A 16,096-nucleotide genomic window follows, 5' to 3' on the forward strand; every position below is an offset into this window, starting at 1 on the left:
CCATTCTGGTATTAGATTGTAATGTAAGTCAGACGTCTCTCTCATCAGGAAACAGATCCCGATTTTACTCCTCATGCTACGATCTTTATTACTCGGATAGTGGATAACAGACTTTCTCCCAACACTTGCATTTGCACTCTGGAGAGAAGGAGTTCTGGAAACTGAAACACTTGTAAAGTCATTCCGAAAACACCGGGTCATTATTGGTGTACTAAACGCAATGGGTAAGTTTATTATAAGTTTTGTAAGCTGTCAGTGGGGCGAATAAAACAGGCGCCTGATACTTAGAATTTACCTTGAGCCGGGGGTGTTTACACTTTTCATGTTCATACAAGTGAAGCAAGCGTTAAAGGTCACCAACCCAGAGTGCTGTGAAATACATTGGTTGCGCTTTATAATTATGCTGATAGAAGAACAAACACATGTACTTGATTGATTATTGAACTACGAGTGTTCCCACTACAGAAATGTATACAAGAGGAGACGTTGCAGCCTATGTGTTTTTTTTTAACTTCACTGTTTGGTCCTAGTATCAGTTCCATGTTTTTCAAAGCTCCGACATGAATATAATAATATGGGAGATGTTTTGTGCAGTTTTATACAGTTTGGGAGGGCTAAGTAGCTATAATGTAAAATGTTATGATATGTTAGTAAGTTAGGCCTATATATTATTTTCTTTAAATACTACAGAATGTAATGTACGTTTTTGCCGAAAATGGGGGAAACTGTATTACAGTATCAATATCAGATTTGGCTGAATTTCGAATAATAATAATTTTAATAATAATAATTCATTTTTTTATCCCCCCTCCTTACATACTCCAGAGCCCGCCTTTGGGGAGGTGAATCAGCTAGGAGGTGTTTTTGTCAATGGCAGACCCCTACCTAATGCCATCCGGTTGAGGATTGTAGAACTTGCACAGTTGGGCATCAGACCTTGTGACATCAGTAGACAACTGCGGGTTTCCCACGGCTGTGTGAGCAAGATTCTGGCCCGCTACAACGAGACTGGCTCCATTCTACCTGGAGCCATCGGAGGCAGTAAGCCCAGGGTGACGACCCCGACCGTGGTTAAACATATCCGGACATACAAGCAAAGGGACCCCGGTATCTTCGCTTGGGAGATCCGGGACCGACTTTTGGCTGACGGTGTGTGCGATAAATTCAACCTCCCCTCAGTAAGCTCCATCAGCCGGATCCTTCGCAACAAGATCGGGAATCTGTCCCAGCAGAATCATTACGAATCGAACAAGGCGGTGCACCACCCTGCACCGCAACCTACTCTCCCGTACAATCATATCTACTCATACCCAAGTCCCATCGCTACAGCTGGTGCTAAAGTGCCAACTCCTCCCGGGGTACCAGCCATTCCAGGACACATGGCTATGCACAGGATATGGCCTTCTTCACATTCTGTTACCGATATTCTGGGCATCAGATCAATAACAGAGCAACAAAGTAAGAAATTGAATACGTGTTGTCGAGTCCACATTCCAAGCAATCACATTGCCGTCTTTAGCTTAACAGAACAGCACACAACAAATAGCCCAGTCTCTAAACCCTTTCTCTCTTTTAATTTATTTTTAAATATTTATGGGATCAATGATTCTACACATTCTAACAACTGTTGTGTTCTTTGGGAATTTTTAGCTGTAACCCAGTTTTCCCGAGAGGAACACATTATAGAAACCAACATTTTTGCCTCATTGCGTGCACTTTGAAAGCTGTGCTCAAATACAGTTCAAACAGTTACATTAAAACAGATGGTTTATTGCTTCAAGTTATAATTAAGCAGCGGATGTAGAATATTAGTAGCGGTATAACGAAGGGAAAGAGCAGAGCACAGGAGATATTTTGAAAATTAAAATGAGGTGTTTAAAACGCTGCCACAGTGTAGCGGCACGAGATCTTTAAAGGAAATGAGGGTCACCATGTTGTTTGCTTATTAATTAATTCAAATTTGTCCAGTTAGTGAGGTCAAATGTCACACAATGCATAGCACGCATAATATTCTAAGCTTCTATTTGATCAACTTTACATGATCGGTAGAACAAAACTAGAAGAGAAAACTTGTGTTTCAAAATGCGATTTATTTTCACATAAAACAAGGCTAGGTCCTAGTGTTAAAATGTTCAGCACCTTTACATCAGCAGCCTTAAAATAAATACGATGCCTACAATAATGTCAATATAAACAGAAAACACAAAACTGTTGTGTTAATTGAAAAAGTAAACCTGAGCAGTTTTAGTTCTGTTTTTATCATTATATATATATATATATATATATATATATATCTATATATATATATATATATATATATATATATATATATATATATATATGGGATTCCTAATTACTTGACAGTAGAAGTTGACAGTTAAACTTTTTGATCTCCTTTTTGAACAAAAAAAGAAGTGCATGACAAAAACTAAGTTTATAGTTAAATAAAAAAATTCGTTCCAAAAGAGGATGTCGTTTGCAAGGATAATAATATATCACAAGATCGGGCAGCAAAAAATATTCAACACCACAGTTCCGGAGCTTCACCAATGTTACGAAAAATAAAATAAAAAAAATAAAAAATAAAAACAGTAAATTTAACGCAACCCATAACAGTCTATGGAAATCCCCAGTCATTCGTATTGGACAAAAAACATCCAAAATAAAAAGCTTCTCAAAGGAGACTTTTATAAACAATGTATGTAATTTTAAATGATTTGCAGATGTTAGCTGCATGTTTTGAAAGCCGAAATAAATTATATTCTACACTAATTTAAGTGATATATTTACAACTTTCCAAACAGCTCGTCTACTCGCGAAATTAGCTTTTCAATTAGCTTGATGGAAATGTTTGTTTTTGTTCTAGAATTTTATAGCTCAAATAGATCTTCGAAATAACAAGTTAATGTGGACTGAGTAGGTACAGGAATGGGTTTTGTTGGCTAAGTAATTAAAGGTCTGAAGGTATTAAGAAAACTAACATCTACTGCATTGAAAAAAAAAAAAAAGCGAGCAATAATTGAAAAGGAAATACAAACATTGTAAATAACATTTTAAATCAATCGATCTAATGATTTTCGGTTACATTAAAAAGGCCCAATTTTTTTCACTTTTTTTTTGGGGGGGGGGGGGGGGGGGGGCTCAAACAGAACCTTTAATTTGATATCTGTTTATAAATTCTGTACACATACACACATGTAGACTATGCTCCATATACATGTCTGTAGGCAACTTGATATATAGCCTATGTTAAAATCATTATATAACATTTAAGGAAACTCAGTTTCTATTAATGAGGCAAATCAACGATCACATAGTGCTAACGTGTTTAACATTTTCATAAAGGAAGGTTTCTAGTTATCGCCCAATGCCTGTCAATCATGCGCAGTTACAGCAGGCCTGAACCCTAACCCTACCATTAACGACTCTTAGTTAATTTCCTAAATAATACCATAGCTTGCTTTTTCTAACTAAACATACAGGGCTACAAATATGTAATTTTGTTAAACTCACACTCCCCTTACTGTCTACAAGGGTTCTACACCATACTGCTGCGGGTTTTTTAGTACTTTTGTAACTACTTTTAAATCCAAATGTCAACCGAAGAAGCGTTTCCGTAGACCAATTAATTCAAAGTGGATTAACACATAACAAAACATGATAATAATCTTTTTATATTGTTGGTTTGATCGCTCAGTTTAAAACCTGAGTTGAAATGATATAAACAGCTGGATTAGTTTCACTGGTTACTGATTTTTATCCTGTTTGTTGTGTTTTGTGTTGTGTGTGTGCTTTACCTCCAGTTAGTGACAGTTCTTCCTATCCCAGCGCCAAAGTAGAAGACTGGAGCTCCTTAAACAGAAATAATTTTCATCCACCAAGCTCACCTGTAGTCAATGGCATGGATAAAGCCCAGTTAGAACAAGAAGCCAAACATGCACAGGTAAAATACATATACATATCTATACAAATACACTCATTATTATTATTATTATTATTATTATTATTATTATTATTATTATTATTATTATTATTATTATTATTATTATTTATATGACATGAGATCAAAATAACTTTTTTTTTTTTAATCTGGAAACACAAGTTTGTGAATTATCAGAATATTTTTTGACGTCTGACTAATACATCCTATTCACCGCTGAATTAAAGTAATTAACCATACATATATTTGTATATTAGTGTCTCTGCAGTTAACAGCAATGACTTATAAGCCATGTATCCTTTGAACGATGATGCTTGTAGAGAAGAGGCTGGTCTCACACTCAAATATCTTTAGACCTGACCGCTAATATTATGCATTAAATTCCTCTTGCATATCATATATTTTTATTTGTCCAATGTTTGTTTATTTACTTAGAGCTCTTTTTACAAATTTGTTTTCATTTGGTGCAATCTTGCACAAAAATAAAGATTATACAATACATAATGAAAGATGTGATACTATAATACCTATAATTCAATACAACATGTACTTATTCACGTCTAATGTTATAATATATTACATAATCTCCCTTTATAATTAATAATAATACGATAATAATAATAATAATAATAATAATAATAATAATAATAATAATAATAATAATAATATCTAGCGATAGATTTTCTACCACATTTTCTTTGTTCTCAATAATTTTCTAAGCCAGGGACATTATTGGGAAATGATTCACGTAGAATGCTAATATCCAGTCTATTTGAATACAACAGTTTAGTTTGGTAACACAAGGAAAGATATATGTTTACCATAAAATCAATTCATGTTTAATTTAGACCATCGCCATTCGAAGATTGGCCTGCATATTTGCATGGGTATATTTTTGGAATCCTTATACAGATAGCTGCTTATTTCTGATAGAATAAAAGCGCTCAGTGATAAAAAAAAAAAAAAACAACCAAGGTTGCATGTTATTTATACGATTAAAATGGCATGCGTGGTAAACGTTTTGTTTCATGTAAGAACATACTTCATTGAGGTTAACATATGCCGCAAATTATATGCTCAACTATAGACAGATTTTTTTGACATTCCAAAGGCAGTTCTGCTTATCCCTTTAAACGGGGCCCTCTATAATAAAGAATAGACTGTATCTTCCACCAACATGACAAAGGACATATTGAGAAAGAAAACACGTAGCTGTCGTCCTGTCAAAATGGTCTGAGTGTAATGAATAGTATAATTTACGAACTCGGCTATTGTGGTGTATTTGTGTCTCGCCACAACGATGACGTTTTAGACATGTGCAGGTACCAACATCATCAACATTGCCATTAAGTATTAATCCGTTTCTCAATCAACTATTTTTTTTTAAGCCAGTGGTATTATCTATTGTATAGAACATGTCCAAACAGTTTCACGCAATTAAACCATAGGTCAACAATGTTTTAATGTCAGGAACTCTTCAGGAGCAAATAATGTTTTTCATGGAATCAAAATAGCAGAAGACTCCTCAACATCACGCAATGTGCACATAGGCCTACTGCACATTGCACAATGGTTATAGGAAACAGTGCAGTTAATCATTTCTAAATGTAACGACTTCAATCAGAAATATAGCAACTTTTTTTTAAAGTAACCCAAACGCTTTTTTTTCTTTACAGTTAATACCTTCTGAATTGCTTTTCTAGTTGTCTACTCCTGTAAAGTATATCAATCAACTTGCGTTGGATTACATTTAGCGGTACAATCAAAATGCTGTCGAATGAGAAAGATCTTTTAAAATAGAAACGTTTATGTTTAAAACTCAATTCCAGTGCATATTGCTTTTTTGTTTTGTTTTGTTTGTTTGTTTAAATCATAGCATAGGCAGATGTCTGTGCCAAAAACAGAGATTTCCAAATTGCAGTCCTGTATGTTTCTCTCACTGCTGGAAAGGTCAAATAAATTATAAAATCTGGTATTTGTTACAGGAGAAAACATCAGACGAATTGTAAAATTTTCTAACCCTTTTCAGTCAAATGACCATATGGATGTTCCCTGTTCATGTTACTGTGGAAGCCACTTAGCAAATCTTCCCAATTGTTGTTATTATTATTATTATTATTATTATTATTATTATTATTATTTACAGTATTTGTAACATTTCTTAAACAATACGATTCAGAAATATTTAATAGGGCCAGTCTTCCGAGAGAAGTTGGATGGTTTCAGCAGAAAAAGAGTTTCAGTGAGATCGTTGGTTAACATGCAGGCAGTTCAGTTTTGGCAAGAACTGTTATTATTTCAATATGCAACAGCATGCTGTCGTAGATGGCATTGCGCACGCACGCTGATGAAATTCAGACTTAGAAAAGGTGGAATTCATATAATATTCAATGGAGTTTAAAAACAGCTTGTCAGTAGTCAGTAATATCCCTTTAATAATCTAATAATCTCACCGTTTAATCATTTCAAAAACTCTTAGTTTCGACGCGAACGCGTACCATATACAAGGTAAGGCTTGACGTAGTTTTGTTTATTACAGTCTTGTTTTGTGTAAATATCTTCATTTCAAATATAATTAACCCTAATATAGTGCACAAGAAACAGTGTTGAAAGAAAAACAGCATCGTGATCTTAGGAAGTTTACTAGCTCAATATTTATAAGTTATGTTCTTGATATCGTTTGCAATATCTATCCAGTGACAAAATATAGTCACATAAGTCAAGTAAAATTGAACATTTTATTTGGTAAAATTATGAACTAACTATAAAGGTAAATATCTTGAAAATTGTAGTGACAGGTTACATCATTCTGAAATGGAGTTTATCGTTTTATTAATAAGTGCTGGCTTTTTTCACATGTGTGCCGCAAAACCCCATACGTGCAATGTACGCAATTCACACGCAACATGTTTAAAATAATACAAAATAAATAATAATACAAAATGCTCTTTATATCAACTGTGCCAATGGATGTGTAATGGTAACAAATGACAGTTTGTAAAAAGAAAAATACGCGTTAAAGACAACCTATATCTTTAAAACATTTTTTTTTTTTTTTTTTTTTTTTTTTTTGCAGGGTAGACATTTGAATAATGTTTTAATAATTAGCATTTATATATCCAGAATATTAAAATGTTGAGATAGCTTTCATTACGCATTGTTAAGACTTAGGTGGTTTGTGTAAAACTATAGCCAACTGAACTACAATGAATTGAGCTATCAACTGACCTCGCCATCAACTCAACGAAAAAATCACTTTCCAGGTTCTGTGAAATATTACACCAGAAAGCCGCAGACAGACTGCGGGGAATTAATATACGTACCGCAATTCATAGTGTTATTATTCAGATGTTTTGAGGAACACTGCAAGGTTAGTGTGACCGCCGGCGACTCACTTAGTGAACTTGACCTTTGTCCTCCTCCTGTAAAATTTGATTTGAAACGATATTTTGCTTATGCCTGGGGGTAAATTAAACATCTAGTTGTTTTTAACAAATGAAAAACAAATAATACCTCCCAATGGTTTCTTTCGTTTTGTAGTTGATCTTGACGTTTGGGCACTGACACGCAATTAAACGTCTATGTTTGTCTGTCTGTCTGGTAAGACTAGTAAATAAACTGTAGGAGGAGAGCCACTATTCGAGATGAATGTGTGTACCGGTATATTTAAGCGTCTAATTTTATAAATACGTTTCCTTTCGTACCACTACACTCCTTCTGGCGTTTGATTTGCAGTTGGTGTTAAACTGCACAATCATGTGTTGGCATATGCACAAACAATGTTTAAGGTGATTTTTTTTTTTTTTTTACTGTAATGGAACAAATAATACAATTTTACATTGTTTATTAATTACCAGGTCTTGTCTGTACATGTATATATACTTCTAAAATCAGATTCCTGGTTTCACTGCTATTGTCAGTTATCAGGTTTTCAATGTCTGTTGCTGGCTTCTCATTCAACATGTAGATTACTCATCCCTTGGGGTGATTTATAGATCCAATTTTGAATCTGCAATTAAACAGGCTATTAATGAGTTTCTTACCTGTAGCACTGCTGGTCTGGCAGAAATCCTCTTAATTGTTTTGTTGTTATTTTTTTTGGTAATGTTTCCATTTTACTAAAATGCCATGGAAGCCAATCTAATCAGAGCTGAAGCTTATGTTAAAATATGCAAAACCCCAAATGCAAATAGTGGATGGTCTGGAAGGGCAAACCAATATTTGGTAAAACAGCCATCATGTTGTTGTATATATGCACAGGCCTTTGCTGCAGCAATTAAAGATATATTGCCTGCCATTTGAGTAAATGTTTATACATATCTGCAATGTGCCTCATTGTTAAGAAGACTGAGGGCCAGTTCAGAAAGTCTCAGTTAGCTTTTGTGCTGATGATAAATAGAGCATATAAATCACATTGAAACAGATCCTTTACTTTGCCTGTAAACTGAACAGTGCAATAATGATACACGGCTCATTAGCTAACACAACATATTAAGCTTTAGCAGTGGCATTGCTAGACCATTTGAGTGGGGCTGGGGGTGAGGGGCAAAAGAGGGCAGAGGCATGCTTAGAAAAATGCTTCGTTTCACCATAGCCAGCACATCATCACCATCATCAGTTTATACATACTATATTATATATATATATATATATATATATATATATATATATATATATATATATATATATATATATATATATCGTACTGCATGACATAAATCAGTTTTATCCCGAATTATAGGGCTTAATATTTGTGTTTCTAGGTCATAAAGAAAATTTATTTACACACTTTGACAAATACTGTTGAACCTTTTATGTAAATTTTAAAATAATATTTATTCCATTTGTCAACATCAAAAAAAAAGTAGTTAAAATCTGAGCTTGTAAGGAATACTATTTAAATCTCATCACTGATTGACTAAACTGGATTCTAGTCAATCAGTTAAGATATAAATATATATATATATATATATATATTATATATATTATATATATATATATATTATTATATATAAATATAGTCATATATATAATATATATATATATGACAAATTAGTCGTCAATTTAACTTATATAACCAACATAGGTTGTTTTAGTAAATAAAAGTCGTGATTGGAAGAGTCTTTTATGTACGGTTGTACATGCCAACATTATTTTATAATTTAATATTAACCTCCTGAAATGTAATTTATGAAAGACAGAGTACTGTATTGTTTTGTATTATTACTATCCATAATTTTTAGATATAGGGATCATGCCAGTTCCCCTTTTCCTAATAATAATATTTGCATATCAAAAAGTATCTAGAACTGCAACAACATTTAGCATTACCCGTACTTCATTATGTTAAGAAATCAAACAGGGTGCCATTTAACAAATGTATATATATATATATATATATAATATATATATATATATATATATATATATATATATATATATATATATATATATATATATATATATATATATATATATTGATATGCTACATTGAGGGGAGGGGTCAAACAAGTCTCTTATTATCAAATTTTCAACTTCAAATGTTGGAGGAGCAATTCTCTAGTTAGAAATTGGAGATCATTTGAATGCAATGTCTATGTAAATTAGAATGTGGATTTATTGAAAGTTAACAGAGGTTAAACTAAATGAAGGCATTTAGCCAATACAGTGGCAACATCATTTGATTTTCATTTTGATGTCATAGGCCATTCATTTTTTGCATTTAACATTTTGTGCATTTTTAAAGAGACAATCCAGGCTTGACAATTATTTTGCTACAATTACCACTAATCTTTGCTTTTTTTTTTTTGCTTTGCTTCCTGATACCTTATTAATTCCTATGCTGCAGAGTATAGCTGAAATTATTAGAGTGAGGATGGGAATGAGCTACAAGGTGCCCAGTGATATTGTTAGTAATGCTAATAAGATATAAGAAAATACATTTCAAAGCCAAAATCCCTGCTTTATAAAAACACCAGCAATGCATTTTCTAATTTCCCTTTCTTTTATTACCTCCAGACGCTGAATGGATTGCCCACAGTGAACAGCTTTGTCTCGGCAGCCAGCATGGCGCCCTACCACCCACCAACCCAAGTGTCACCCTACATGGCGTACAGCGCCACCACGTCGGGCTATGTGACAGGTCACACATGGCAGCACCCCAGTGGCAGTGCTCTCTCTCCCCACAGCTGTGACATCCCAGCATCGATGCGCTTCAAAAGCATGCTGACAGCCAGAGAAGGTAGTCACCCTGTCACTGCCTCAGCTCTCTAACACACATTCCCCACTGAAAACAACTTTGGGGGGCCCACACTTGGCACAGTGAGGTGTCCACTGTTTTGCCTTCTCCAATTCAATGATTCTTACACCCTTTGAGGACCTTCAGAAAATTTTTTTTTCATATAAGCCCTGTTTTGAGCGCAACAGAGGTTTTGCCCAGTCCAATTCCCAAGCCAAGTGGCCTCCAAACTAGAGCAGCGCTATAGAGCGAGTTTACCTGTGAATTCCAGGTTTCAACACTGGACTTGTATACAATTTTACGGAAGCACATGTTATACCCAGATAATGGTATAAAGAACATATTTGATGTCTCATTAGAAAGTAATATTGGTGGTATGATCAAAGTGTTTATGTGAAGGTGATTTGATAGATTGTACTGTGTGGAATACTGGTACACAAAAACTGATTATCTTGTTCTTAGCCCTTGTGCACTTAAGCAATAATGTAACCTTTCTTCCATAAATCAGTTTAGTAATATCATATTTTAACACACCTGGTACCGATAGGTTTAAGGTTCAAATTTGATTTCAAGGTTACCAAAACAAACAATCAAACAAAACACCATGTGAGAGAACTTCTTTTGCTTCTGAATTCAGTTTCCTGAAAGAGTTACAGGTACTTGGTCCATTTTGGATTTTTGTTTTCACAAGGTCACAATTATTTATTATGGGATCACAATGAGCATTGAAAAATAAGTGCAATTATGGTGGTGCGACACCAAGCAAAGATTTTATGTCCAGCTAGTTAGTTAGTCGCCTATCTGCAAACTTGGCATGCCACCGTCAGACTGTATTTATTAAAGAACAGTAATACCAAGATTGTTTTAATCTGATCATGCTCAGTTGCTTTCTAAAATCCACCTTTACTGAGTATTTTACAGCAATAGCCCAAACCCAAAGTCTATTACATGTAAATTAAGATTTACAGTACATTTTGACTGCAACAGCAGGAATTGGTAAAATACTACAGGTTTTATCTATACAGTATACTGTATTTAAAACCTTTGTTTGTATGCAAGAATAACATTACCTTGCATTGAAAATACAAGGTACAAAGACTGCATGAAAGCTAAAAGTGACATGGTCTATTTATGTGTAAATACCATAATGTAATTGTGAAGACTGTTTAGCAGAAAGACTGTGACGGTTGTTTTTGATTTCTAAGCTGTACTTGACTGAGGTTAAACGATAATGTATCTTATGTTGTTTGTAAATACAAAGGACCAAATTTATTTTCTTAAACTGCCATTAAGTCTCTGCTTCGCTTTACTGTCCCCGACTTCCTTTCTACAACTTTACTCCTCCCTGTTTTGCAAACCTGCTCTCCTCTCTCTTTGTTAATACAGTGCTACATTTTATTTTGAAATGGAAAGGGCATTTGAAGCTTTTTTTTTTTTTTAAAGGGCATTTTCTTTCTTTAGCAGATCGACAGAAAAAAAAAAATCAATTAGCCAAGTAAATCCCTCGGACAAAAGCTGAACCACTGACACCACAAGGGTACAAATGAAATTAAAAAGCAATTAATAAAACTGTTAGAGGTTCCATAATGCAATGCTTTTGTTTGAAACCTCTAATTAGGGGTTCCCAATATGAAGTATCACATTGTGGACGTCTCAGTTTTTCTTTTAGAAATTCAAATCAATATAATATGTCCAGTAAATACATTCTGAATTTGAATGCTGCTTTATAAAGAAATATGGCCCTGAAATAATTTTTTAATGGTTTATTTCCTTCATTCAGAACAAGTATATAATTCTCTAAAATACTGCATACTTTAACAGAATGCAACCAAGACAAATGACTGGAAAATTCCTGAGTCCCAATTGAGATAATGCCATTGTTTTATATATACATACCTATTTAATTAATTATCCATACATTACCTTAATGTGAACTAAATGTGGACCAAAAGCAGACTTTTGCCAACACCACTGTGAAACTGAGCTGCCTTATCTTTTCTGGTCAACATTTTCTGAACACATTTAAGCAGAAATAGTCATTTCCAGCTTTTCCTTTAATATATAGCTTTAAATGAATGTAAGGGCAGCTCGCTGTAAGGTTTACATTGATGTAAATATTTATTTGTGTGTATGTATACTGGTGGTGGTGCTGAGTACCGAGTTATTTAAATGTAATTAGTTATTATTTTTAATATAGTTTCTGCATTATTTGTAGTTTATAAAGCCACACAAAAGGTGCATTTACAGAGGTCTGACTGTATATTTAGAGACACAAACATGCTTAAATTGGGCAAAAAATAAATAAAAAAATTGTACTCAAGTTCTATTAAAATTAGTTATCTAAATCCAATTTGTTATTCATGAAACCTTTCTAGGGTGATTATAAAGAGAGTTTAAAATGTATTCTCTCTCTGTTGTTGCAGTCTTGTATAGAATTGGTTTCAAAACATTTGAGTGCCCAAACAAATTCTGGACACCTGATTTCAACTAAGAGTAATAATAATAATAATAATAATAATAATAATAATAATAATAATAATAATAATAATCTCTTCAGCATTCTGCATTAAACAGTGTGCTTTTAGATCTCCTTTGTATGTAATTAACTCGCAGCAAGAGACCCAGAAAGTCTATCCAGATGCTGAAGGTAACTAAAGTGGCCAAGGTAATGACTTTTCAGATATGGGTATTTACAACTCTTTTAATTTCATTGTATCACACCACACCCAATTAAATCTATAGAAAATGTAATGTCTCTGAAATTCTTCTAGTTTAGAAGTGAACGTGTTAGGTTTATTTTTTTCATGATGAACAAATTACAGAATCCTGGTACAAAATCAACTAGCATTTTGCAAAATTTGGCAAATCTTTTGCCATGTACAGTAAATGCACCTTTTGACATTTCACACTATAGAATGAAAAGAATGACCCTTTGAGAACTATGCATAACACAAAGACATCTTTATAAAATATATCATGGAAAAATGGCATTGTACTGCTAATATTCCATTAGAACATATGGAATAAAGATTTTCCATGAGGTTAAAACATACCTTTTTTCAAAGGTTTCTACATGAGAAACACAAGGTGAGCTTGCATTTGAAAGGCTGACAAAGGACAATCAACCCAATATGGAAACTAACATTCTAACAGAATTATAAAACATACAGTTGTGAAGCAAAAAGACACTTCCGTCATTTTCATTATTGCTTCTAATTCTACTTTCCAATCTGGATTATTGAATGTGTTGTTTGTCTAGCTATTTTATCCTCAGCATTATTTATCATCAGTTCACTCATCATGTACAGTAGTTATTTAATTTTTTATTTGTACAAAATCTCAACAACGTCAAATATATATTTTTGACCAAACACATATTAGTAAAAAGACAAATAATTGCAATTATTATTCTTATTATTATGAAAATGGAAAAAAAATCAAGATCAGTAGTGCTGTAATAGCTGTAGACTGAGATAATATGAACGGTCTGGAGTATACATCATTTAAGGAAAGGCACGGAGCTTCAGTTTTGGTCAGTACTTGTCACAGTAATTAGACTAGCAAGTTAATTTTCATTCACTAGAGTAGAGCAATTCCTTTCTGTTAGCAATCGTCTGGGCAAACGCCAGCAAAGAAAGTTATCTGTCTGCAGTTTTGAGTTTTCGGTATAGTATATAATCCAGTTCAACTGGCCATGCTATGACCTTTTCTTGTTAAAACATATATGGTTTTTTTCATATATACTGTGGTTAGAAACTAAAAGACTTTTCGCCAACAGTTCTGATTTTCAATCCTAGCTGAACCCTGTGTTCCTCCCATACAAGGAACATCCCAGTAAGGTGTAGTCTCAACTTATTAATTATGAGAATTGAATGTTAATCTATTTTTTTATTTAACGTTTCTATTCACTTAAATGTTACAAAGTGTTCTCATGAAGTAGACCATAAACCAGGAAGCCCATGCAGTGGTGTCACTTCTTGTGCACATTTTGTCTGACTCACATTTGAAGGGATTTTTGCAAAACTGGTTTGCCCACTCCTAGTGCTAACAAGAGAGTACAGTCAAATAGCAAGCCATCTCACGTTATGCATGTGATTTTTAAACAACTAAAACACATTTATTTAAGTGCTTTGCTGAACCTACAATTGACCACAATACTGTATATTACTAAGGTATTGAACAAAAATAAACTAAAAAAAAAAGAGTAAATCACTGTTGTATTTTGGATCAGAAATAAAACAAAATAATTGGTAAAATAGGGTTCAAACAATATCAGAGCCCTAGAAATGTTATTGCTTAGTTCTCAAAGGTTCATACTTGAATTTTATTAGAAATATTCAAAATTCAGAGCTTTTGTGAAAGAGGATTCTTGCTTTTATGGTAATCCTAAACGTTTCCTTGTATAAGCCAATGTGTCTAATTCAAAGCTGAAATCGTGTTTCTATTGGATGGTCATCATAAGGCTGTATCTGTATATATGTATAAAGCCTTTTTTATTTTTATATCTCAAATGCTCTAAATTAAAAATATTGGAAGTTATTAAGCATCTTGTTTTTATTTCCCTGTAACTAAAAAGATAAATGTTTGTCATCATTTCTTGATTATGCAGTAGTTCTGGATGGTGTACTGTTTGCACATATAATACAAGGTTGAGACTTTAACCCTTTGTTGCTTTTGATCCAGTTTTATTTCAGGATTTAAAATGTTGCTAGTAAGATGCGCTTGATTATTTTTATGCTGATCATCTTATAGTATATTTCTCTTTTTTTCTTTTTGACAACAACAAAAAAAAAAGACCTAGATAGGAGTTTGGGGGGGGGGGGGGGGGGGGGGGGGGGGGGGGGGGGGGGGGGGGGGGGGGGGGGGGGGGGGGGGGGGGGGGGGGATGACGACATTTAACGACAAAGGGCAAATTTCATACGTTGTGCACAATTTTTTACTAGTAAAAGTGTGCAACACAGGGTTTGTATATCTGGAAGGCATCATCAATTGATTTTTATACTAGTTCAAAATTAATTGACTAAGACATAATTCCAATACAGATTTATTATTCTGTTCACGCCGTCAAACTCGTGCTCACTTTCAAGGCTATGCTTAGGTTGATGAAAGTGTGGGGCCCTTTACTTCAAGAATATTTGTAAGACGGCAGGTAGAGTATAATACTGTTTATAGGAAGTTTAAAAATAAACCAAATAATATATTGTATGCAATAAATCGACTCAGAATTGTTGATTAAATTTATTTCAATGGAAATGGCAAAAATGCCATGTAACAGCAAGTATTTATTTCTGGCAAACAACCAAAATATTCAATTTAGACTTTTTTCCCCCTATCGACACATTATTTTACATTTTTCTCTGTCTGGAATCAACATAGGTAGAAATTGAACAGCGTTTTATGGTACTCTGTGATGATCCACGTGGTTCTGGATGCTCTACATCAGTATTTACCAGGCTATGAGCTTTTTTTTTATTTTAATTTTTTAGCTTGGGTGAATCTTATGAGCTAGGAGGGACCAGATTTCCTCATTCCATTCAAATCATGTAGCAATGGAAACTCTGCGCCACTTACTCTACACTTACATATATAGACAGAGTTCAAAGGTTACATTGCATTCGAATGGAACAAGGAAGACTGTTTAGTCCAAGCATACTCCAGTGGCCAGACAAGCTTTATAAAACCTTAGTCAGGTGAAAGCAGATTCAGAGAAACCCATTTGGAAGGATTGCAAATGCCACAAAATTGGAAGGGATATGTAGAAAAGGAAGAAAAAAAACTAAAACAAAAAATGAGTAACATGTGGTGACTGAAAAGGGCAACCTTTCCCTGCAGTTTTTTACCTTTATGATCTTTTGTGCTTTCACTACAGGACGAACGTTCAACATTTTGTAGCTTTTCTCACGTTAGATTTACTTACT

The 16,096-nt window shown here is 33.7% G+C and overlaps 1 protein-coding gene across 1 annotated transcript; it reads left to right on the forward strand.

The window, feature by feature from the left end:
• The first annotated feature begins 51 nt into the window (after positions 1-51).
• LOC121324741 (paired box protein Pax-9-like) lies at positions 52-14,730 on the forward strand. The gene is made up of 4 exons (XM_041266890.1): positions 52-224; positions 826-1,458; positions 3,804-3,943; positions 9,959-14,730. Exons 1-4 carry the CDS (start codon positions 221-223, stop codon positions 10,211-10,213), a joined length of 1,032 nt encoding a protein of 343 aa, XP_041122824.1. The 5' UTR covers positions 52-220; the 3' UTR covers positions 10,214-14,730.
• The last annotated feature ends 1,366 nt before the right edge of the window (positions 14,731-16,096 follow it).

This window comes from Polyodon spathula, chromosome 12 (assembly GCF_017654505.1).
Source record: "Polyodon spathula isolate WHYD16114869_AA chromosome 12, ASM1765450v1, whole genome shotgun sequence".
Classification (NCBI taxonomy): domain Eukaryota; kingdom Metazoa; phylum Chordata; class Actinopteri; order Acipenseriformes; family Polyodontidae; genus Polyodon; species Polyodon spathula.

What these genes read in the sequence shown, in the direction of transcription:
- LOC121324741 (XM_041266890.1), top strand. An exon ending in ATCAATAACAGAGCAACAAA is followed by an intron (nt 1,459 to 3,803) that starts GTAAGAAATTGA and finishes CTTTACCTCCAG; the next exon opens with TTAGTGACAGTTCTTCCTAT. An exon ending in AAGAAGCCAAACATGCACAG is followed by an intron (nt 3,944 to 9,958) that starts GTAAAATACATA and finishes TATTACCTCCAG; the next exon opens with ACGCTGAATGGATTGCCCAC.